Source organism: Arvicanthis niloticus, chromosome 4 (assembly GCF_011762505.2).
Source record: "Arvicanthis niloticus isolate mArvNil1 chromosome 4, mArvNil1.pat.X, whole genome shotgun sequence".
Taxonomy (NCBI): domain Eukaryota; kingdom Metazoa; phylum Chordata; class Mammalia; order Rodentia; family Muridae; genus Arvicanthis; species Arvicanthis niloticus.
This window is the reverse complement of record NC_047661.1, coordinates 97,526,892-97,553,001: the sequence shown is the minus strand read 5'-3', so window position 1 is coordinate 97,553,001 and position 26,110 is coordinate 97,526,892. Positions and strand designations below refer to the sequence as shown.

At 33.9% G+C, this 26,110-nt stretch overlaps 1 protein-coding gene across 4 annotated transcripts in view; it reads left to right on the top strand.

Moving 5' to 3' along the window:
* Ptbp2 (polypyrimidine tract binding protein 2) overlaps window positions 1–26,110 on the top strand; it is a 64,195-nt gene that overhangs the window by 32,659 nt on the left and 5,426 nt on the right. For 2 of the 4 annotated variants that reach the window (XM_034500096.2, XM_034500095.2), the window contains exons 6-10: window positions 2,388–2,552; window positions 2,635–2,745; window positions 10,432–10,627; window positions 24,259–24,398; window positions 25,823–25,856. In XM_034500096.2, coding sequence (XP_034355987.1) covers window positions 2,388–2,552; window positions 2,635–2,745; window positions 10,432–10,627; window positions 24,259–24,398; window positions 25,823–25,856 — 646 coding nt within the window. Of the gene's footprint in view, window positions 1–2,387; window positions 2,553–2,634; window positions 2,746–10,431; window positions 10,628–24,243; window positions 24,399–25,822; window positions 25,857–26,110 lie in introns of all 4 variants that reach the window. The other 2 variants (XM_034500093.2, XM_034500094.2) reach the window with 1 other exon arrangement.

Below are 26,110 nucleotides of genomic sequence, written 5' to 3'. Positions count from 1 at the left end.
GTTTTGTTGTTATCATTGTTATTTCCAGTATAAATTTGAACTTGCTGTGTATTTTCATGCTTTGTTGTTGTTCCTGGAATTTGATAAAATCATCTTCAGCCTATTTAGTATTTGATATATTTTTATTCACTTATAAGCATTTTATATTTCATAATAGAAAAAGAAGCAAGTAAATATGTGTTTAGCTATAGCCATTTATTAAATCACCAAGACCTATGAGTTCACTCTTAATTGTGAACTGTATACTTTTCTCTATTTCTTGCTGCCACTGTCACTTAGATTTCACACGGTTATTTGCATTGAGTCCCACTAAGTTGTTATTCTTCATCATATCCTTTTTGTGCTTGGTTAGATAAAGGCCTAGAATACCTACTGTATCTCCTCCCTTATGGTCACCTGTTTGCCTATGCTTTTACTTCAGTGTAATTACCAAAAGTAATGGTGTGTTGTCCTCTAACTGGATACGGTTTCTCTTGCTTGATGTCTTTTGCTGCCACTGTGCTCTCAGATAAGGCCAATCTGGGATATATAGTAAAGACCTATCTATAAAGAAATAGACAAGACACCTAATGACAGATATTGGAGTTGATATCCAAGGAAGCTTGAATTCTCATATATAGGTGACCGGGATGTAAATTGGTAGAATCATTTTTGAAATATCTCAAGTGGAGCATATGCATGTTCTATACTTAATAATTCCACTTCTAATTGTGTGCTTGAGAAAACATACATATGTAAATAAAAGGCTATACAAAAACATTCAGGAGGCTACAATTATATTCTATTAGTCCAAAGCTAGAAATGACCTAAGTGTGCAGCAGAAAAAGAAGTTGTGGAATATCCATGGCCAAAAAGGAATGAACAAGCTCTGTGTATTTGTAAAGCATAAGTGAACATCATACAATGGTGTTTCTTGAAAGAAAGCCAGACCAAAGTAGAACATGAATGTTATAATTCTATTTCTTTATCTGGGAGAAGGCATGGCTCTGATTGACATTGACAGTACATTGACAGTATTACATAGGTTCTTGTTTTGTTTGTTGGGTTAATATTTTTTTCAGACAAGTCCACTTTGTGGTATTTTACCGAGGTCTCTTCCCAGTATTTGAATCCTTTTCTGTGTATATGTAATATTTTGAAAATTTAAAATCTCTATTGAGATTTTAAATTTATTTATTTGTGTATTAAAACAAAGTCATTTGTTACTACTACGAGAAATTGTAATTGTCAACCTAAAAAGGATGGTTAGCGATAAGTCAGCATAGAATGAATTCCATGAAAAAGCATGTGATTAATATATGCTTCTGTATAGATTTTTATCTCTGAAAGGATGGGGAGAGGATTGCTACAAGAAAGGAAACTGAGGTGACCAAGTTGCAGGGAAAACTTCACCTTTTGTAGTTACCGAATTTTATGTAGTCACCTTATGGTTTCTAGTTTTAAAAGGCATTTGAACTTCTAACAGATGTTAGTTATGGTATTTAATGCTGTCATTTAGATAAATGTCTGTAGGGAAATGTAGCTTTTAAGTTTTTTTTTTTTTTTTTTTTTTCCCTCCACAGTAGTATTAAAGCATCAAGTAGTTACTGTCTTAAAACGCTGAATTTCATTTGTGGTGATATATGCATGTATAGTTTGTATTGTTAAAGTGTGTGTGCTGACTTTTTGAATTTTAGGTTATGTGATCCCTGGCTTATTTTCATAAACATATTAATTCTTTTGTGTTTTTTCTTTTCTTACAGCACTTAACTCTATTTATATTATTTATCTACTAGTAAAGATTTGTCAAACCATTAAGATAATTTGAAATTTAAATAATGGTGCATTTTGCAGGATTGATGATGTATTATCTACCATAAAATATACTGAAAATATCCTTCACAGTGTATCTGAAAATGTTTCCGAGAGTTATACTAAAGACCATATTAATTTCTGATCAGATTTTATATTATTAGTATAAAAATTGTTTTAATCTGTGTCTATTTGTTAAGATTATATCAGAAATAATAAACTCAATGATAATTTTTGTGAAAGATCATTGGTAGTCCATTTCCTGTAGTGTACCTGTTTCAGAGTGAAATAAATATATATATGTATGTACATAAATATATATACATATATGTATATACATGCTAAAGTTTTTTTATTCTCTAAGTTTCTCATTGAACAGTTTCTGGTTATAAACATCTTATCTAGGTATATCATATTTTTTCAGAATTGATGACATTGCCTATCTGTGTTAGCATTGGTGCCAAAGGGCTTAAGTAACTATTTTGAAACAAATGTAGTGGAATACTTGAACTACAAAGAGACAGTAGTAAAACATGTAACAAAGTGTAAGAAGAAGTAATGGGTGTGTTACTAAACTACTTGTTTGTCAATTTCAGCGTGCTCAAGTAGTTCTTCAAGCTGTGACAGCTGTCCAGACAGCAAATACACCTCTTAGTGGCACCACAGTCAGTGAGAGTGCGGTGACTCCAGCCCAGAGTCCAGTACTTAGAATAATTATTGACAATATGTACTACCCTGTAACACTTGATGTCCTTCACCAAGTAAGTGTAATGTGCTTTTTGTAGTTGCTTATAGCTTAAAGAAATACTCAGTAATAATGTCTTAATTTTATTGTTTTCACAGATATTTTCTAAGTTTGGTGCTGTATTGAAGATAATCACATTTACAAAAAACAACCAGTTTCAGGCTTTGCTCCAGTATGGTGATCCAGTAAATGCTCAACAAGCAAAGCTAGTAAGTTTGGGCCTCTTGAGATAGTGATGTGGTTTTTATTCATTTGTGGTATTAGTTTAACTTAGAACTCATTTTTAAGAACAGCTGTAACATAGGCTTGTGTTATATGTTTATATGTTTGTTCAGTTTGGTTGTAAACTCTCTGATCTTGTTTAGACAGTGGGATTGTGTTGTGCATGCACAGTTTGATGTACTTTTTGATAGTTTCATAGTAACATTTCCAAGAGAGTTTGGTGCACATACTTCAGAATTCTGCTCACCTCTAGTTACATTGTGTCTTACAGGTTTTGTGGGGTTTTTGCTTTGTTTTTAGCTTCTTAGTCTGCTTTTTATTCATACCATCTATTTTTTAAAATCATTTTTAGATATATAAGATAAGAAACTGTAGAGAAGTAAAATCATCTCTTTGTCATGATGGTATTGAAAATTCATAAACTCCTTTGCCTTTGCTTCTTAATGCCTAAAGATTTCTTTTTATTCAATTCTGCTTTTACTGTTTAACTTCTTTTGCCATGTTATTTCATTATTAAATCATTAAAAATCAATATTAAGTAATGTTATGAAATTGTTAAGTCAGTTTTTTTAATCTTAGTCTTAACCTAATTTTTTACTTTTGATTCTTTTGTTTTCATACTAATCATGTTCTCTAGTATTTCATTGATTTCTCCAGGTCAAGATTGCCCGTCTGAAAGTTGGACCGTTTTTTTATTGTTTAATTTCCTTTGACCTACAGTATCAGATTTGGCCAGTAAACATGCTTCCAATAGTAAAACAGCTCTGTTAGTAATAATGGCATGATTGTAATACAGCATCTCTCTACTTTCTTGATATAAAACAGTGTTAAGATTTGAAGAGGTACATTATTTATCAATTTTTCAGGTATTTCAGTCTTAACCTACTTGCTCTCAGGTTATATAATCTTATTTTACTATGCTTTTCATTTCAGACACCAGTTAACTATTAGAATTCTTTCTTGCCCAAAATACTTAGTCTTCATATGCCTTTCCTCCTGTATTTGTAAAGTTTTTATATTAGTGTGGTAGTGAGATCATACCATTGGAAATGACTAGAGACTATGACTTTTTATGGCATTTTCCACAATGTCAAATGGATTTATGAATTGTGCATGTTTTTTTATGTGTATTTATATATTTGTTGAGTTGTGTCTGTGTGTATCTCTTACCTGCTTGATCCAGAGGAAAGTATTGAGAAAGGATCAGTGAACTGGAGTTTGTTTAGAATATATATTCCATTTATTGCAGAAAAAAAAGTTTATCTATCTCGTCTAAAATAATCAATATTTATTATTTAATATTATGAGAAAATATCACAATTGTTTTATATATTTGTGTGTGTAGATAAGCATCCGACTATATGTATTTGTTTTTGTGACTATTTTATATATGCTCACTAATATTTTCTATACAGAAGTTTAAAGTGATAATTTTAAGAAGAATATATTTTCTTAAGTACACATTCTTGTAGCTGAACCTGTTAACAAAGGAAACGGTATTCACTTTCCATAACACTTCCTTGTCCTATTTTTTTTTTTTTTCATGTAGATTACTTGGGAAACCTTTTGATGACCTTCGCAGTCTGCATTCTTTGTGCCTTTATCAAGGGTGAACCTAGAGAATATTATGTAGTATTGAATCCTCTGACAATTGAGACTTTTTTGTGAATGTCATCAGAAAGTTGTCATTCTTCCGGGGAAAATCTCTTCAGATCCCATACCTCCACTCCACCCCTCCACCCCCCACATCAGAAAGTAGTCATTCTTCCTGGGAAAATGTCTTCACATTCCAGCAGTATGCTGTTTTACACAGAGCTGGGGAGGACACTTTAGTCAGGGTCTTTCCTCACTCTAATTTGTGAATTTTGTTTTAAAGTCAGATGGGAATGTTAGTAGTTTCTAGCAAAATCGAGTCCTTATCCCTGTGTTTAGGCATATATGCCGTTCATAAAGTGGGCATATATGCTTCATCACCTCTAGTATCAATAAAGAACAAGTCCGTAAATTTCATCCTTTGCTTCCTTTCTAAGGCTATATTTTATTATTAATAATGACATAATTGTCTTATCTAATTTGACTTATTTTTCCATTCTCACTGCTTATCACCAGGATTTCAAATATGTGCAACTTTCTAGTGAATTCAAATTTTCCTGCTCTACATGTCTCAACATCCTCCTCCATCCTTTCTTCTTTGTTTTCATTTATAATCAGATTTTTATTTTATATTTATTTACACCAGATTTTATTTCTCCCATCCACCCTCCGACTGTTCCACATCCCATACCTCCAACCCATGCCTCTATCTCCAGGAGGCTTTCCCCACAACCTGTCCCCCACCCCGCATGACCTCTAAACTCCCTAGCGCCTCCAATCTCCTGAGGGTTAGGTGCATCTTCTCTGACCGAGTCAAGATGTGGCAGTCCCTTGCTGTATATGTGTTGGGGGCCTCATACCAGCTGGTGTATGCTGCCTTTCTGGTGGTCTAGTGTTTGAGAGATCTTGGGGTTCCAGATTAATTGAGACTGCTGGTCCTCCTACAGGGTTGCAGCAGCTTCTGTCCATTTATTGGTTGTAAACATCTGCATCTGACTCTTTCAGCTACTTGTTGGGTCTTCTGGAGAGCAGTCACCATAAGTCCGTTTTTGTGAGCGTTCCATAGCCTCAGTAATAGTGTCAGGCCTTTTGCTGCTCACATCTTTTTTGGCCTCCTCATTTATTTCTCTGTGCAGTGTAATTTGGTTTCATCCATAGTTACCTAAACTACCTTTCAACTGTCAGTAGTGGTCATTAAAACAGTACAATTGCCGTAGTCATTTTAAGTTTTTATCTTGCTTATAATCTGTGGGTAATATTTGACACTCTGACTCCTTTTTTTCCCTCCTGGTTTCTGATACTTTCCCTAGATTTCTCCTTCCTTTCTTTTCAGTTGTCTTTTTCCTTTCACATTCTGCTTGTGTTTGGCAGACTTTACTCACACAGCTTAGTTATCTTTAGTGCTTTTGTTAACTTGTCTAGCTCAGAGCTTTACTAAAAGACGCAGACTAAGAATCTAGCCAATCGTTCTCGTTGCAACTTGCGGTTCCTAGTGTTCTCTGTGTCTTGTAGTACAAGATGCAGTGTCATTGTCATTAACAAGCCTGCCTTCCATCCTGTTTCCAGACATTGATTCTGATTCCTGAGTTCCTATCTTTCTGTCCTTCAACTATTACTGCCCTAGTTTAAACAGGTGTTACTCAAAAAATTTTTGCTTGATATTTTTTTTTAACTTATGCCAGTTTACAAAATCACATATTTGTAGCTGTAGTTTACTTAGTGCTGATGCTAATAGAATGTTTTGTGTGTTTAAAAACAAGTAATGCTGTATGTTTTCTTTATTTAGTTTTCATTATACGTTCAGTCTTCCTTATAACGTTTATACCTGTATATAATATATTTTAGCCACACCCATGCTTATTAATTACCCTTTGTTGTTCTCCTACCACTCCTGTTGATCCCTTTCCAGGAACATATGTGAGGGATTATTACTGGAGCAACAGTCTTAATTACTTTTTCATTGTTGTGAACAGACAGCATGGCCAAGGCAACTTGTAGAAAACTTTATTGGAGGCCTTATTCTTCTCCTTTCCAACAAATGGGGGCCAAGTATTCAAACATGAACCTATGAGAACCATTCTCACTTAAACTACCTGTAGGTGCAACTTACTAGTTCTTACACTACTGAAGAAAATGTCTCTCCCTAGTTATCATAGGTGCCTGTAGATCTCATGACCCCTTTCTTTCTTGTTGCTGGGATGTTGGCAGATCTAGTCTTGTACCAATCTTGTGCAGGTAATTACAGATGCTAAGCATTCAAGAGTGTAACATCATGTCATGCCCAGAATGCAGTTTGAATAACATTCTACCTCTTCACTTGGCTCTTACATTCTGTTGGTCCCCGAGCCTTTTCAGAGAGTGATACAGTTTTGTTTCTTAGTGCTGAGCACTTGTGTCAACTCTATAGTTAATTACTGCTCGCTGCCAAAAGAAGCTTCTCTAAGGCAGAAGTGACACTTAACACTTACAGACATAAATTTTTAGATGAAGTTAAGAGCAACATGTCCATTTGATACTGGTAGACTATTTGGCACAAACTCATTTTATGCAGAATGACCCGAGCTACTTGTCTTGACCAACAGTGCATAGAAGTTTTCTGATCTAAGCCATCAGGATATCATCTGAAGTCAAGGTCATGATATTTGGCTGAAATCCATTACTTCAGAATCTTGGGTCATTCCCAGTGGTTGGTTGGTTGGTTTGTTGTTCAGATTACATGATGATTTCAACTTAGACACACTACTTACTTTTTCAATGTCCTTCAGTGACGATCTTTTATCCTTAGGATAAAGTCTGTAGTCATCAGCATGGTTTAAGGAGATTAAATGTTTGCTTGTTTCTTAAGTTTCATTTTCTTCTTTTTCATTTGCATCAATCTTTAAATACTTAGTAGGTGTGCTTTCTCTGATCTTGGAGGCTTACAGTGTGCTATGTTATTGGGTAGTACTATTTTTTTTCACTTTTACTTTTTTCTTGAATCAAATTCTAGTTTAGAAAATTCTTCATGGAGAACTTCGCTTTTGTACATTGAATTAGAATGGATTTTTTTATAATTATTTCTTAGAGAACTGTGTTTTGTTAGTATGAGTGGATACCATGTCTACTTTGTTCTCTGCTGCATCTGTTGAGCATTGACATTTGAGGTGGTAAACTGAAGCCATAACAACAATCTTAAGTATCGTAAGGAAAAGGTCTTGAGATTTTGTAAGAAACACTCATATGCAGTATACTAGCAAAGCAAAGAAACGCTTTCCGTGGCTGCTCAATAGCAGTTTTAACATAGGATTATGTAAAACTAATGGAAGCATGTAAATACCCCAGTTTTAAAGGTTATTTTTTGCAGCAAAGTTATAACAACAACGCGTGAGTAGCAAATGTCCTTTTGCTTTTGTTATTTGATACCCATGAACTAACTGTATGTCTCTTTTGGTAGAAGCTAAATAATGGTGCTGTGTTGTCTAGAATCTTTTTCATATTGTCATTTTGTTGTATCATATTTGTGGGTTACATTTTAACTTTTAAAGCAACAGCAACACTAAACTCAAATGCTTGTAGCACTAAAATTGTGTCCTTCAGTCTTGCTTACAAAGAACTCACTGCAGTATGCTGATGTTTTGAGAAATCTAATGGGATGGTGGTACTTTTTGGAGCATTTGCTTGAACTTGCTTACTTACCTTTTGGCTTTTACATTATGCACTTTGAGTTTATAGGAGTTCACAGTGAATCAGAAGTTTTAAAAGATTCTACATAGTCTACCAGCGAGGAGTTTTATGTTCAAGTAGTTGATTTGAACTACTTAATTACTGTTAAAAGTCCAAGAGAATTTGGAACTTAGAGCCTCCCAAAAGAATGCCCAGCAACCTCTCACTAAAGCAAGTGACATATAAAAAGTGCCCATTGAATTATCTGCGTATTTATTGTGCTCTTGTAATTGTATATTATTTTAACATTCTCCTTCGTTTTGATGCTTGTGCTTTATAAATTTTAGTTTGTTGTTGCAATTTTTTCCCAATTATTTGTCCTTAGTCTGTAAACTTTTTTTGTTATTGGCTATTTTATTTATTTACATTTCAAATATTATCCCCCTTCCCAGTTTCCCCTCCACAAGCCCTCTATCCCCTCCCCTGCCTCTGTGAGGGTGCTTCTCCACTTGCCCACCCACTCCTGTGTCAGCGCCCTACCATTCCCTACCCTTAGTCATGAACTTTTTTTGAAAGTAGAAGTATTTGAGAAGCCTTAGCTCACACACATAATCTTGAGCTTTAACTGGCAGTAGTCTTTGTTCTATCGAGATCATTGTGTTCTGGTGGCTGCACCCACCATAGGACTGGTATGTGTATCGCTATTCTTTCTTGGGTTTGTAAATACAGCTTGAAATGAAGCTTGCATAGCTTTTTCAACATTAATATTTTTCTCCCTTACTTACCTTCATACAAATTTTAAACTAACTAGATTCCTGTTTTTCTCTTCTTGTATGACACAATTATTATGTAAAATTTGACTGGTCGTTTCTCCGGCTCTTCCCAGTCTGTGTGTAGCTGTGTGTCTTTTACCGGCATGCAGATATTTTCTAAAAGTAACTATCAAAGATTTCTAAAGGGTGTTGTAGTAATTGGTACATTGACTGTAGCTAATTTGGCATTCTGCCTTAATATCACATTAAAATAACACTTTGAAAAGTCTGTTGTAGATTTAGTAATTTTCTGTCAGTACTGTTAGCAGTAACGTAGGGATGGTGATTCAAACCAGCTCTAATGAGGTGATATGTACTCCTTGATAGTGTTTAATTAGTTACCTAGGGGTAAAGTTTTGCTACTCATCTTCTGATAGACATTTGCAGCACTGATACACACAGTGCCATTTAGATTTCATAGAGATCAAATTCTGTCAACTGGCTTACATTCTCCCAACAGGAATAACTTGACTTACTGTAAATTAATAGCTATTAGTGTGTTAAATGTCTCCATAGGATGATGCTGGGTTATTTTACATTAAATTCTTCATAAAGTTGATATATTTGGTGTCTATTTTTATGTGGTATATTTTTTGTGTAATGATTTGCTTGATCCAAATGTAATTTAAATAATAATGTTTATGAGATGTCTTTAAGTTAGTTTTTACTAGCCCTGTTATCTTCTGATGGTGAATTTTTTTGCTGCTTTTCAGCTCAGTAAAATTTTTGTATATTGAGGAGGAATTATTGTTCCAGAGAGTAAGACTATTTCAATGTTTGAATGAATTTCAAGCTTAATATACTTAAGCTATTATAGAACTTTACTTTTCCATTAACAAGACATTTTTATTCTTCTGATGAAAATTAATGCTATGTTCTCACTTAGTTTGTTTTTCTATAATATGCCTTGTTGGACTAGAAATGATTAATATACAGTAGCAAAAAACCATAGTCATAATAGTCAGTAATTCATGATAAACTTTGACATGTATGTTCTTTTATTGAATTCCCACAGTAACCTTTAAGGAAGTTTGTTGGCCCATATTTCTATTTTCTATACTGCTACACTGATACTCAAAATTAATAGTGGTCTTACACTGATGTCATTAAGTCTAGACCTTTAACTGTAGCTAGCACTCTTTTTTATTCCAGAATTTCCTGGAATGATATTGGCTTTTCTAATTTCATCAAGATATTCTCATTCAGGTCCAACAGTTCATCTTAAGGAAGTACTTGTTCTTACTTCATTTCATGGGAATTGGTACACATCTTGGAGCTGCATTTATTTGAATGAGGCAACTTCCTATAGTGTGGTATCCAGTAGTAATTGTAACAACTCATTTTAGTGTTATCATTAGAGCTGACTGTATGTTTGGCTATTTATTACCAGTTTTAATTTTTTAAAGCTGTTTACAGCTTTTTATTTTATTTAAAAATGTTGCATTGATGATGACATGGTTGTATTTTAGAGTTAAATAGCATTGCCTAGTTAATGAAGGCAGTCAGTGGCAGAAACTAACGCAGTTAGAGCAGTAGCATGGCTTGATGGATGACATTTGAATCCTTTTCCTGTTTTTGTTAATTTTCAAATTTATGATGGCTGATATATTTTATTCACTTTTACAGGCCCTAGATGGTCAAAATATTTATAATGCTTGCTGTACCCTAAGGATTGATTTTTCCAAACTTGTGAATTTGAATGTAAAATACAACAATGATAAAAGTAGGGATTATACACGACCTGATCTTCCATCTGGAGACGGCCAGCCTGCATTAGACCCAGCCATTGCTGCAGCGTTTGCCAAGGAGACATCCCTTTTAGGTATGACTTTTACTGTCTGTACCACCTTTCCTCCAGTGCTCACTGGGAACGTGCCTGGTAAACTACTGTGAGTATAATTAATCTTGGATTTCACACCTTAACAGATGATGTTCATATTTTATGAGTTTTCTTCTTGTGTGTTCAGAGGGTTGTATGAATTCCATTACAAGGAAGCCTTTACCTTCCGGGGGATAACTAAAAGTATCTTCATCTTACCCCTTTTTCACTTTTCCAACATACAATCCCCTAAAATAAATGAAGAAAAACTGGAATGAAAAGAATGTTATTAATATTGTATGCTTCAGATTTGATGTCCTGTTTAAACCAAAGGTTTTTATGTGTTCTTGTTAGGGTTAATTTGATTGCTTTAACAGTATGCAGAAATAACAAAGTATTAACAAAGATAAAAACAGGAGTCCATGGGTGCATGGAGTTTTTTTTTTAAGTATAGTATACCACAAATGTTGAAAGATTGTACATGAAGATTTTTCTAGAACATGTGTATTGCTCTTCCTTTGGATTTGGTTATATATATTTTACCTTATCCTACAATGGATTTGTGCTACTTACATAAAGTGCAGTGTAAAATAAGCAGCTGGAAGTTAATTGACCGAAGATTGGGAAAAAATGTAAGTTAGCCTAAGCAAACTGATAATGACAAATTTTAATAGTTTTCTTGAGTTTGTTGTGTTTTGAAATTTTACTTTGGTATTTGTAATACTGTTTTCATTTTTATTTATGTGTGGATGTTTTCTCTGTATGTATGTCTGTTATACCACATGTGTACAATGCCTGTGAAAGGCAGAAGAGGGCATCCGATTCTCTGGAACTGAAATTAACAGACAGTTGCTAGCTGCCGTATGAGTTCTAGGAACCGAACCCATGTCTTCAAAGGTCAATAAGTGCTCATGACCACTGAGCCATCTCTTCCTTTAAGTAATAGTATCTTTAAATCAAGCTTACTGTCTAGAGAGAATCCAAGGTTTATGGTTGAGAAAGAATAAAGTAGCTCTTAAAATTTTAGTTTATGTCTATCATTTTAAAAAACAAATGAATGTTTAAAATACTTATTGTGACTGTGTAACAACTACGTTCACTTGTAAATGTATAAAGTGATTGTTATGTATATGAAATGAGCCTAATGTTCAAGAGCAGTTATTTTCAGTTAATTTTCAGGAGGAAATAAAAAACTGATGACCCTTTGATTTGCTGTCTCTAGCACCATACACTGCTATTTATTGTAACTAAAAATAGTAGGTAGATTCTTTAACTTTTTCCTATTAGCAGTGTTCCTGACAGAATTTTATTTGCAGTGTAGGTATGGTTGAAGCCTTAGTTGAGTCATAATTCACAGTTTTTAATGGCAATGTCAAGATTCAGGTATTATTATGATAGGCAGCTTTTAACTTTTTACTAGACAGAACTTGTACAAAAAGAGTAAAAAGGCCTTCTGGTTTTTAGACATCTTCTAAACACTTCACAGGTATGTTAATGAAACCTTAAATAGCCAAACAAAATAGGTAGTAGCAAAGTAGCAATGATTTTATTATCTAGAAAATTAAACAATCACGTGCCATTTCATAAAAAAAGAAGTTATGGGTAAAATACTAAAACAGTATTCTATTAAAACACTGTTGATAACATGATAGGATTCTAAGAAGCTGTGTGTATGTTGGGATCCTAAGTAGAGGCATATTTTTGAGGTCATTTGGAATTTTCAGGGGAACTGAGTTACTCTTGTGATCTTAAGACTTTGGTGAGAAAATATAAAGAGAAAAATCTTTCATACCATCGTACTGGAGATGGCTCAATTTTTAAGGTGTTTGCTTTGTTGCTTGAAGTTACTAAGTTTGAATCTCAAGTACCTGTAAGAAGCCTGCATAATAGTCCCCATTTTTAACCCCAGGGTGGGGAGTAGAGAAGGGGATAGGAGGAGATGGAGGATCCCTGGAACTCATTAGCCAGCCTAATTGGTGAGTTCCATATTTGAGGAGTTAAGCTTGGCTTTCCTAAATTTTTTAATCTTTTCTTTAATTGTTCTATTTCGTAACTAGACTTTTTAACTTTAACTGTCCTCAAATGGTTTCAAAACTCCAATGATAGACTCTGTAAATTATGGTATTCACAAGAGATACATTTCATACTAACCAGTTAAAGTTTTGACTTTAGAAAAAAACCAGCTAATTTAGAACTTTTAAGTGGAAATGATAATTTTAATAACATGGATATACTGATAATCTTCATTGGTTATTTTTGTTTTATTTTCTTCTGCAGTACCTTAAGTCTTTGAAAGTGGACATTAAAGTATTTTTATTAAAATTTTTCACCTTAAATTATTTTCTAAGATTATACTCCTAGAACTATTGAATAATAATATTGAAGACCGGATAGTTTTACAAATTTCTTTCTGGAATATATGTATTAATTTGAAATAACATAAATGGTATAGAAGGCTGAATTTTTGCCCTGTCAACACACCTTTTTTGGTTGAGACAATGTCACTGGGTCGAGAGAACTGCTGGAAATATGCTTCCTTCCCTGGTTAGCCCTGTTCTCTTGATTTTTCTGCCTCAACTTTACTGATGCTGAAACCACTGTTTTGTTTTGTCTTGTTTTGTTTTTATAGTTGGCCTCATTTCTTTTTTCAAAGCATATTAAATTACTGCAGGAATGTATCGTTAATTATAAACTGTCTTGAAGTTTTAAAATACTTGTTATTGGGCTGTAGAGATGGCTCAGTGGTTAAGAACACTGATTACTCCTCCAGAGGTCCTGAGTTCAATTCCCAGCAACTACATGGTGGCTCATAGCCATCTGTAATGAGATCCAATGCCCTCTTCTGGTGTGTCTGAAGAAAGTGACAGTGTACTCATATATATAAAATAAATAATTCTTTAAAAAAAACTTGTTATTTATAAATTTTCAATTGTCTGGAATCTTTCAGCTGGTGTGTTAGGTAGTTCTTACAATATCCTACTAGAGACTTATGTTTGTTTAGAGTATGAGCTGAATCTTCAACTTGTTTTACGTCTGTTACCTTTCAGAAAAGTATTTTTAGTAACTATTCTCACTTTTTTAAAAATAAATTTTATGTCTTTTTAAAATTAAGGTCTTGATCTTGCCTTAACACCTATTACAGTCTTGGACTAATGAGGATATAAGTCTGCTTGCTGTATGTCCAGCTCAGTGCTAGGTTTCAGAAGAGTTGTTTCCAAACGGTTCGCAGGGACATCTCATGCTCCACTAGTGATGTCGCCACTATGAAATGATAACTGTCTTTTCTCTATTTTTTGCCCCTTAGGATATTTTATTGGGTGACTTCAGAGTACAACCAAAGTAATAGTGGTGAAATTCCTTTCTTGGTCAGTCTTTGTGATGCAGAACTACTGATATAATTGCTACAGTACCCCTTTACTGAAAAGATTATGTATACTTAAATATTCTTTCAAATATATGGGGGTTCACTTCACCTTTTATATTTAGCTGCTTCAATGAATGTTCTTACTTCTAAAAAAGATTTTATTTTAAACACTAATTATTTTTAAACTATTACATCTGGTTTCCCTCCATCTTTTACTAGGAATCACAGTGTTTTGGAAAATGTAGTTTATTTGGAGACAGGAAACACAGTACTTTGTAGATACTTAGAAATGTAACATCTAAATACATAATCATATGCTTGGTAGTCTATTCACTCACATACTTCTTTCAGAGAACAAGGTGATCAAAATTATTGACTATAAATTGAGGCATTATAATGTTTGTCAAGGTAAATGTTAATATATTAAGAGGTGTGTAGCCTTGGAAAATTGCCATGTTGCCACTTGAAAATATTAGAGCAACTAATTCATCAAAAGAATAGAGTTTGAATAAAGTAACACCCATTTTTAGAATATCAGTATTAGCAGTGGGTGACCAGTTGAAGATTATGAAGAGATAGAACACTTCATGAAGGTTGATTTGCACTTCATGTGTAATGGTGCTTTTCCAAATGTGTTGGCTATTGAAATTATCACTGAAAATCAGTGCGAGTGGCCCGAGGTATACATATTTTTAAATATCCAAAATATTTTAGTGAATCAAGAGTTGAAAATTAACTGCTATTGGAATTTTTTATGCCCAATTTTATTTATTATGTCCTCTTAAAAACACATAATAGACATTGCACAGCATCTTAATATTTTTTTCATGTCATAATTTACATGGTATAATTCTGATAAAATGTTACTTTATTGTTAAGCTAGGTTTCTCCCTTTTTTGCGAAATCCTAAAATTACCAAGTTTATTTAAAATTTTAGAAGCTTTTTCTTTTGTTGCTTTTGAATGGGTCATTCACATGGTAGTATTTTATAAATTGCATTTATATGTCAATCTTCCATGTCTTAGAATGAATCCCACATCCCTGTTATAAGATCAGTAGTGCTCACTGTGTATTTACTTGTTTTTTTTCTATTGTGTTTTAAATCAAAGTCACATCTTAACTGTCATCACAATATCCCTAGATTACTTACCAAAACATAATTTACCTACCTCATCAAAAATTTCTGATTAATTCAGTAAAAACAAGAATCTCTCTATGTGGTCTGGGTTCTTATCTGGTCTTGCAAATTGCTATATAGAACAGACCACCCTCAAACACAAAAATGTTTTGTTCTTTAACCTCCTGCATGCTGAGATTCCATGCTTTCCTGTGTCACCAAATCAGGCAGTGGATTTTCTTTCTTCCTCGGTTTTAACTTTATTTTTTTCTTTTATTGAAAACAGTTTTTCCCTCAGATAATATATCCTGATTATGCTTTCCTCTCCCTCTCCTTCTCCCAGTTTCTTCCCACTCTCTCCCAATCAAATCCATTCCCTTTTTGTCTTTCAGAAAACAAAAAGTCTTCTAAAGGCTAATACCAAGATAAAACAAAAACACATCAGCATAGGACAAAACTAACAAAGAAAAATTCAAGAAAAGGCATAAGAAGCAGATATAGACACAGAAACTTACTCGTTCACTCAGGAATCCCGTAAAAACACAAAACTGGAAACCATATAAAGGTCATATAGTGTAATGAGAGAGAAAATAAATTTTAAAAAGTAAAAATTAAAATTAAAAGGAGGAAAAGACTGTGACACGACATGAGACAAAGAACCTCCTAAAGACGCTTGAGTTCATTTTCTATTGGCCGTCTACTGCTGAGCATGGGCCTACCCTTAAAAGGAGTTTGTTTTTTCACTGAGAATCCCTTGAAGAAAACTAATTTCATTCACCAGGGAGTTATCCATTGGAAATTGCTTCTGGGTCAGGGATGAGGCATATGTCCACTTCTGCTTTCAGTTCTAGGACCCTATCTGGTGCAAACCTGAGCAGACCCTGTGCATGCTGCCTCAGTCTGTGTACATTGATCTATTGATTGACAGGGTCTTGTGTCCTCAGCATCCTTCTTCCCCTCTGGCTTTGAAACTTTTTCCACCTTCTATGTTGAGTTTCCCGAGCCCAAAGGTGAGGGATTTGATTGAGACATACCTTTAGGGGCTTAACGTGCCAAGGTCTCTCCCTCTCTGCATATTGTCTGACTGTTGATCCATGGTTTTGTTCCTGGCTGCTAGGCAGCAATTTCTTAATATGGCCAAATACATAACCTGCATCAAAATTTCTTATTTTTAAAGGTATTTATTTATGTTTGGTCTTTTTAGATAGAATCTCACTGTGTAACTCAGGCTCCTGTGCTAGTTCTTGTAATTTTTTTTTAAAAAGTGTTTGTTTGTTTGTTTGTTTGTTTTAGTTTTTTTAAGGTAACCTTCTGCAGAGCAAGATTCTAAGAGAGATACTTGATGTTGGTTATATTTTATCTATCTGCATAAATTTCTTTTTATACTGTGATAAGCCCTCTATATCAACTTCAGTTTTATTGGTTTGATAAAGAAGCTTTAAGCTTTTAGAAAGTTGCTAGTTGTACATTGCTGTGATTGTTTCCCTGTAGTGTCATAATTTCCTTCTCTATTCACTGAATTTGGGCCTCCTATGTCTGAAGAAGACACATAACGTCTGGTACCTCCATGGCTCATGACTTAGTTGTGCTGGACAGTGATTGTGACTTAATATTCTAGGAAGGACCTGGTCTTTGATCTGCGTGTGTTCAGAAAGCAAGAATTAAAGATATTATTTAGTATTTTTTAGTTAGTTTAGTGGTTGCTACTTTTACTGAACCATTAGTAGAGCAAATGCTTAGAAAGATGGAAATGCTGCTTGTTAATTTTGTGAATCAGGTTTCTTTCAGTGACTGAGACGATGCTGGATTAAGTACCTATTAAGAAGACATGCTAGTGAAGAGTTGTAGACACATGAATCTAGATACAAGGATTAGCAGCATTGTCTGTCCTGTCTCCCATTATTTAGTTCCTGTTTAAAATTTGACTCCACTGTTAAATACCTAGACAGATCCTTTTGAGGATAGTTTCTCCCTGCAGAATAACTAGAAAAATGCCAGTTTAAAGAAAAATTACTTAAGATTCTACTTCTATTTAAAGTTCTTTATGTCATTTGTTGTGGAAGAAACATTTAAAACACAACCATTTACTAAGTGTTTCAGTCAGACATAGATTCATCGAGAGATGGTCTCATAAGATTGTAATAGAGGTAAAAAAAATGCTACTGTCTAGTAACATTGTATCTTGATAGGCTATGAAACAGTTGTGCTGCCCACTGTATGAACGTGTAGTGAATATAGTTAATGCCCAGTATATAATACTTGATAATGTTGTTGAATGACTTGCTGGCTTCTATCATACCCTTTAAACATGATTTTAGAAAAGACTCAAGTAACTTGGAAACTTACTGTAAGATAGTATCCCATGTTATTTCAGGAGCAGTCTTATGCATCTTGTGTTCGTATATGATGTATGTTCAAAGATGATCTGAGAAAATGTGGATTCTTGGTCTATTAATCTCTGTTTTATTTTACTATAGTTGAATTTTTAAAACTCTTAATGTCTCAGTTGCCTTAATTATTTTAGAAAAGAAATTGGGGAACAGCTGTCATGACAGTAGTCTATAATCTCAGAACAGGACCAAGAAGATTTAGTATTTTTAAGGCTGAATAGTTTGAGTTCTATAATAGTTCACTTTAGCCTTTGGCTCTAGAAGATTTGTTAAAATGAAACCACGCTGCAGACTTAATTGTAAGTTCACTATAGTCATGTACACCTGTAATCCCATTGGGGAGGCTGAGGCAAGAGTGTCATGAATTCAAGATCTGTCTGGACCACCTCTTGAGACCTTGTCTCACCAGAATAATAAAACAGAAATTATGTATTTATAAAAGATGACAGTTACAGATGAAACACAGAAAAGCTTTCTAAAGATGCACATTATACCTGTGCAGTTAGTGCAACAGAAGATGACAGCTTGAGGTAAAGGTTGTGGAGGAGAGTTCATCAACAAGAAAACATAAAATATGTACAGAACGTTTCAACTAGATTCTTGATTTTAAGCATTTTTTTTCATAGTATTTGGAAGAGGAGAATACCAAGGTTTCTTATAGATTTTTGTATTCTAGTGGGAGGGGATTACCAAGAATAGTTTTGATTAGAGGTAAATATATGTAGTAGTGTTTTTTGTAGAGTGAAATGTGTGATTCATGATCAGAAATACCTGATGCATCTTCCAAAGGAAGAATCAGGAGGGTCTTATGAGCAACAGGTACAGTGTTAGCAGTACGACACAAAGCCTACACTGTGTTTCGTGAGAGACAAATATTTTGAATGGCACATAAAATAATTGAGAAAATATGAATAAGATGATGCTATAAAAGGTTACAGAGCAAGATCTTAAGGTTAATGCTATCTGTGGAATATGAATTTTATACTGGATTTATTAGCCTTTTAGCATCAAAAGCTTATCAAAAGATATGCTTCCAAGCATTCTGTTTCATGAAGATATAATTATCTAGGATGTTAAATTAAGAACCTTTGCTAAAGGACCTATCAGTTGTCTGAAGTAAGGATGATTGGTTTATTTTTTAAGAAACTGGCTTCGTGGTATATCTGGGAGCTAAAAACAGGAATGCTAGATGCTTTTTTTTTTTTTTGTTTTAAAGAGTCTAAGATAACATGAAGTGAAGAAACAAAGGTGGGGAAAACTAACTGTAAATACATTATATTTTAATGCTAGTTATTTATAAAGAATGAAATGTGAACATATCTATGAGACAAAAGGGAATTTAGTGCAGTTTTGTTTGTTTAAAGGCAGGGTCTCACTGAAACCTAGGCAGGTTTGGAATACTAGGCTGACCTCCAGTTCACAAGGATCCATGTGCCTCTGACTTCCAAGTGCTGGAATCAAAAGCATGCACCACCATGCCTAATCTAATCTAGAATTTTGACTTCTATTCTGAATTTTGGCAAAGCTTTAGGGAGCTGTGAATTTAGAAGCCAGAGATTAATACTTAAAACTTCACTTTACAGTTTTCAAAGTATAAGAGAACAAGATTAAATGGTTGAAATAAAATATTGGAAGTACATAGTACATGTTTTTTATTGTATTAAAATGAGATTGAGGCTTGGGAAGTAGCTCAGTGGTAGAATGCTTTCTTAACAATTGCAAAGCCCTGGCCTGAGTCACCAGTACCTAAAATAAAAACTGACGGCTGTAACAGGATTAAAATCAGAAGTGGTTCTTCAGTGTACTATGTACCATAAGATTGTCCTCAGAAATATAAAGCATATTAGGAAGGAAGTAGATGATACAAAAAAAAAAAAAAAAAAAAACAAACAAACAAACAAAAAAAAACCAAAACCAAACCAAAACAAAACCAAAAACCCCACCAAACCCACAATAAGTTAATGCCCAAAATATGCTGTCATAGGAAGGAGAAATAGAATGATAAAGCATTACCCAAGAGGGAATGTTTGCAGTGTGACAGAATTCATAATGATGAAGTTGAAGTCCAGCTTTCCTATGTTGAAAATCTGATGTAGCTTCACTGTATGGCTTACACATTTGCAGTGAGCATGATGGTGATAATCCTGCCATCTACAGCTATTATGAGTAATAAATATGACACATCTGAAGGGCTTTTCCCAGTGCCTAGCATGTAACAAGTGTTTTTCAAGCTAAAATCTGGAATCTGTTGTAGATTGGATCAAGAAATAATGAGAATATTGAAGCTTAGAAAATAATGCCTTTTTGTAGGAACATTGTGAGACCTAGAAGGAATTTTTATCATGTTCTTATAAAATGTTTGGACCAAAACTGGAACAGTTTAGATTTTTTTTTTTTTTTTTGAATGTTAGGAATATCTAAAACCTTTTTCTTCCTAAAAAAAAGCTTGGAATAGTTTGAATGTTTAGAGACTGTGTCACTCCTTCTGTGACATTAGTAAAAGGTGGGGAAACTTGTAAGTTGAGTCTAGAGGGAGGTTTTTGTGTGATGTTTTGTGAAAGAATTGTTGTAGTGGTTCTTGAGAAAATGTTTCTGAAAAAGAATAGGACTGGCCACTCCTACTTCTCTCCCCATGTGACCTCTCTCTCTTTCACATTACCTTTCTCTTCTACCTTACCACCAGTGGTGACCTAAAGGGGCTCTTACCACATGTGATATCCTGTAAGCCAAATAAACTTCTTTCACAGTACATAGTTTCAAGTTGCATGTTATTGTAATGGAAGATGTATTAATGTAGTTAAAGAGTTTGTCAAGCATTAAAATTAGTGTCTCTTGCTAAAATTTAAAACTTAACGCTTGTGACATAATTTAAGCTTTACAAAGGAGCAGTTATCTTGTAAAATTGAGTTAAAATGCATTTATGTAGAAGTTGTAATTGTATTGATGAGATAATACATTGCAAAACATTTTGTAGGTTTTCTTGTTGCCACAAGTACTTACATAAAATCTAAAAAGTTTCTGTGTGACGACAGAGTTAATTTTTCAGAGAAGAATATTTGGAAAAAAGCTGAAGTCTGTCCACAGAGACTTTCAGGTCTGAGTTTAAGCTGTGCCTCTGGTTTAGAAGTGAAGGTACATTTCCTGTTACAGCTTAGAGAAAAAAATAACTGAAAAGTGTAACATATTATTTATTAAGGGGAAATACTGTTTGCCATAGCTCTTAAAAGCTCTTAAAATGTTTCCATTTGGCAGGTGGCTTATGACATAATTATGCAGGTCCTTTGACATAATTTGACCAACCTGTTTTTTAGCCTCTTAGCCAGGAGTAATGATAAATAGATTGTGAATTACCACTTAAACAAATGTGAACAGTACCGGGGGCCTGAAAGCTTACATTGTACATTTTGGTAAAATTTTCCTTGCTTCTTTTCTTATTGAGAAAGAATTAATTGCTTCTGTTTCGAACTCAAACTTTTCTTGGGTGAAAGTTGAGCAGTCTTTTTATTAAAAGGTAATATTTATTAAAATTCAGCTTAGACTTCTAAACTGTCTCTTGAGTCTACAACAATTTACATTTGCCTTTTAATTGATAATTATTTTAGGTTCATTTAAATAATTCTTTTAATTTAATGACATTTCATGACCTAAAGCTTTATCTAATATTTAACATCAAATTTGCTCCCTTATAAAACCCAGATGTAAAAACGTGGAGTTTTTTTTTAAATAATTATGTTTAAATATTTAGTATTTTGAATTAATTTTCTATTAGTTAATGAATTTTTTGATAATTTGTTAGATACTGAATTGTTATCATGGGAAAAATGTATCTTAAAGAAGGAAAAAAAATTTCCCCAAAAGTGAAATATGAGAGTAAAACAGGAAATGAGTAAGAAAGAAATTATTTAGGACTGTCAATAATCTGTAATTTTAACTACATACCTTGATATTTCTTTTTAAATGTCTTTCTTTTAATTTCCTTAGTACTTTTTAATATTAAGGGTACTATTTGTAAAATATTACCAAAGATTGCAGGGAATCTCTTCATGCCTGATGGGGGTCCACAAAGTCAAAATCTCTGACATTAATGCTAAAATAGGTTTTGTCTTTTTCATTCTTGATTTTTCTTATTGGTATGCATAGGAGTTTTATTTTGTACATCAGGCTTAAGGCTAATTATATGTTCTCTTGTTTTTAATTTTATTATAGTAGGACTCAGTTGGTATAGTTTAGATAAACAAAAGCTTGTTTTCCTCAGTAATTTTAAGTGGAAAGGGAGAATGAAACCAAAAGGTTTCCATTGTGTTAGCCTAGTGACAGAGCTCAAGGAACTCTAGAACATGCACAGGAGATGCAAAGGATCCAGATGTACAGAGGAAATACAAGGGGGTTGGAAATTCTTGAGATAGTTTTATTTTTGTGTTATGGTTGAGTTTTCAGTAAAAAATTTTTCTGAGTTAGTGGCCTTGAAAACTCCTCCTTACCTGTTAAAATTGAAAATAGCCCATAAATGAAGTTGATTTCATTTGTTCTAGGAAAAGAGCTTACCAAATAACTGCTTTTTAAGTCTTTATATGAGAGAATGAGAGGCTTAACATAGAACCTTTTGTTTTCTGTTTCTTTTAGTGTATGAAGGTTGGTTACTTTGTTTTCGTTTGCTTAGTTTTACCAATATTAATTCTGAGCCTCATAAAGAGCATAAAATTTAACGGCATATTAAAGTACTTTTTCTTCCAAGAGGTAGCCAATTAAAGCCACTAAAACAAAGTAATGATTTGACAATATAATTACTACATCTGGTATTTCCACTATTATTAAATAATTGTATTGTCAGCCTAACTGCCTAAAAATGCTGGGTGTTTTCCTTGTGTTGTTACTTTGTTTCTAAGCATGGAGAGGTCACTTACCAAGAGAATATAAGAGAAAAAAAATACTGAGTATGAATGTCTATAGTTTATAAGTGTGTGTGTGTGTGTGTATGTGTATAAATGTATAATATATATAATATAAAATATCCCCTGACAAAAAAAGTTTTTTTTTAAGAGTTATTTATTTATTTATTTGAGTACATTGTAGTTGTCTTCAGATACACCAGAAGAGGGCATCAGATCCTATTATAGATGATTGTCAGCCACCATGTGGTTGGTGGGAATTGAACTCAGGACCTAACTGCTGAGCCATCTCTCCAACAAGTTTTCTTTAAATATTAAATGGAAATGACTATGAGGTGTGATGAGAAACACTGTATTTAATATGAAGATATAAGTCAGGGCCAAGGAGATGTCCTACTGGGTACAGAATGTACTCTCATGTCAAATGTAAGAACCCAAACTCAGATCCCCAGAACCAGTGTGAAAAGGCCTAGAGCGTCAGCACTACTATAACCCAGTGCCTGGCCAGGGTCGAGGGTTGTGGAAGCCTGTCATCCAGCCAGCCTAGCTGAGTTAGTGTGAGGCTCAGAGAGACAGTAGCTCAGAACACAAAGGCAAAGAGCAATAGAAGACATTGGTCTCTACATGGGCACAATTATATTATCAAGCACATACAAGAAGAAATAAAATGGGTTAATACCCAAAAGAATATTGTGTCATGATTGTTCAAATGTATGATGATACTTGGTTTTATTATTTTAGCCTTCTTAATTTTATTTAAGTTAGAATAGTCTGAAACCAAAAGTAACCCCCAAGGAAAGTGGACAAAAATCTTGCAAAATACAATTTTATAACTGAGAATCTTGAACCTAGCGGTAGAGTGCACACAGAAAAGGAAGAAAGCCTTAATGAGGAGGAAATTGGAGGAGATTTTGTCACATAGAAACTTGGGAATTTTCTCTCTAAATTCTTGAAATTTCCAGTGAAAGGTCATTCTAGCCTCCGTAAATCCATCTAAAACCTGACAAGAAAAGTAAGATCCCCACCAATGAAGGCAGCAGTAGACCCAGAGTAATGCATAAGGACAAGAATACTATAAAAAGAAGAGAAACACAATGTGAATTTACAAAGCCACAGGGAAGGGCCGTTTATAAGCAAGTATGTCATGAGATCTGAGTCATTTAAGTACAGTGCTGGTGCCATTTTTATGTCAAGGTGTGTAAATTCTGTACTGTTTTGGACTGTAGCTATTGACAAGTAATAAATGCTAGCTAGGTAAATAAGAATTTAAGGGTTGGAAGTGGGGTTCGTTTTGTTTCTACTTCAGTATGAAACTGAGAAGGCAAATTGTCATGTGATTTTCTTTAGTATGAAACTGAGAAGGCAAATTGTCATGTGATTTTCTTTAGGACATTTATATGAATTGTTTAGGTGGATTTGTCTGTACTAGCTGAATTTTATAGGAAAACACATTTGATTTTAGGAACTGAACTATATTTGTTTCTTATGTCACAATGGGATGAGAAGTAGAATTGTCTTACAGATTTTCTTATACTTACCTCTCACTGTAAATCATGGAAGTGGGTGAAAATTTCCTTCATGCTTTGTTAGCTTTTCCATGGGGAAGATAAAGGACTATCATGTACATAATATATGTTAACATTGTACAGGTATGTACCTTAGTTCAAATAATAAATGACTGTTGAAATCAATTATTTTTCTATAATTGCTCCATACCAACAAAACATTTTTCTAAACATAAAAATTAACTTACAGGAACCTTTGGAACGGTCAGCCATAAGCCATGCAGCCATTGTGCTTAATTGGTTTTGTAAACGACTTGTGTGTGTTTCGTAAAATATGCTTTATTTTAAAATTAGGGCTTCCTGTTGCAGCTGTTCCAGGAGCTCTCAGTCCTTTGGCTATTCCAAATGCTGCTGCAGCAGCTGCTGCAGCTGCCGCTGGCCGAGTGGGCATGCCTGGAGTCTCAGCTGCTGGCAATACAGTCCTGTTGGTTAGCAATTTAAATGAAGAGGTTAGTGAAATAATTGGTAATGGCTTTTTCATCTCCATTTCATTTGTGAAAGTTTTTCATATTTCATTTTGCACTTGCCTTTCTTTTTATGTATATTCATTAGCCAAAATATTTTTTGTATTTCTGCTTCTGAATAAAATCTTCGTACTTGTTTAGTTAGTACTGTTTCTTTAGACAGTCATATATCTTTATATATGTATATATATATTCTAATATAGCTACCTATTTTTCCTAAGAAAAATATGGTGAAGTACCGTAGTTTGGCTTTTTATTTTTCTGTTGTTCTCAAAGGCAAATGTGATCTAATTTTGCAAGTGTAACTGTAAAATAAATTTGCTCTTTGCCTTTTCTAATGATTTGCTTGTTCATTTCATGCTTATGTGTCATTGCATTTTTTTTAATCTTATTTTATGTGAACTACTCTAATACATTTTTCTTTGAAGGTTCTTCCAAAGATCTTGACGAGGCACTCTTCCAGTCTTTCTTAGTAATTTTTTCTTTGCAGTTTTTAGTCATTGTCTTCTACAAATATATATTTCAACTTTACCCTGCTCCCTTTTGTTAAATAAAGTTGCTGTTATTTTCTTCAGTTGTACATTTTATGTCTGGTATATTTTATTTTGATTGCTATGAAAGCTGGTATGAAATGTGGGACCCTCAAATGTATCAGTTTATGATGTCTAATTTGAATATTTGTCTCATTTTTGATTGGCCTCTGTTAATACTAGACATAACCTAATTTTGTCATTTAGTACTGTTATCATTCACAGTTCTGCATGCTAAAGTGTGTGAATCAGAGTGCCTTTAAGACTTGCCTGCATTTCATAACCAGCCATGCTTATGCAGTTAAAGTTCAAAGTTTAAAATTCCCATGCATGCGTCCTCCCTGTGTTGAGATGAAATGCTGTATTTACTCTTTGATAGAGATGTACTTTACCCATATTTGTCTTGGATGACTACATTTTGCTCAGTTTTTCTTGTACAGTACATAAACCAACCATTTTTCTGACCAAATTCCTGCATTTCCTATGTACTGACCTATATTTTATTTTTTTTTGTTCCCCAATTCCTTATTTTTTTCTTCTGCATTGCTGTTTCCCTTCCCCATTTCATCCTTTTCCCTGTGTGTTCACCTCCCCTTTCCTTGTCTTCTCCCAAATGCCCGTTCCCTTCCCTGTCTGATCCTTTATTTTCCTTGTCCTTGTCTTCATTCCCTGTCTCCATTCCCTATGTTCATGCTTCTGTGCTTGAACAAATGTTCCTCGGACCAACTTGCCCCAATTAACCGCCTTGAACCATGATCCATGACCACCTCACCATTCTGCGGGAACCACCCTTCGTTATGGATGATCTGTTCATCTCCGCTCTTCCTCGACTCTTCTCTCTTCTTGTCTTACGCTGCTTGCTCTTCTCTCCTTCTAAAGATGGTTACGCCCCAAAGTCTGTTTACCCTCTTCGGTATGTTATTGTTAGCACTATACTTTTATTATTGATTTGATTTTTTTTTTTTGTTTCACCTTAATTCTTATTTGTAGCTAGCACTTTGGCTTAAAGTTGAATAGTAAATCTTTTGCTATTTTTCTTTGCTATTTAAAACTCTCCATAGACACAAAGTTTGTTTTAATGCATGCTGATTTATTTTGCATGGTTTTTAATTTAATATCATTCACATAGCTTTGAGGGTTTATCAAAAATTATTCTTTTCAAAATTC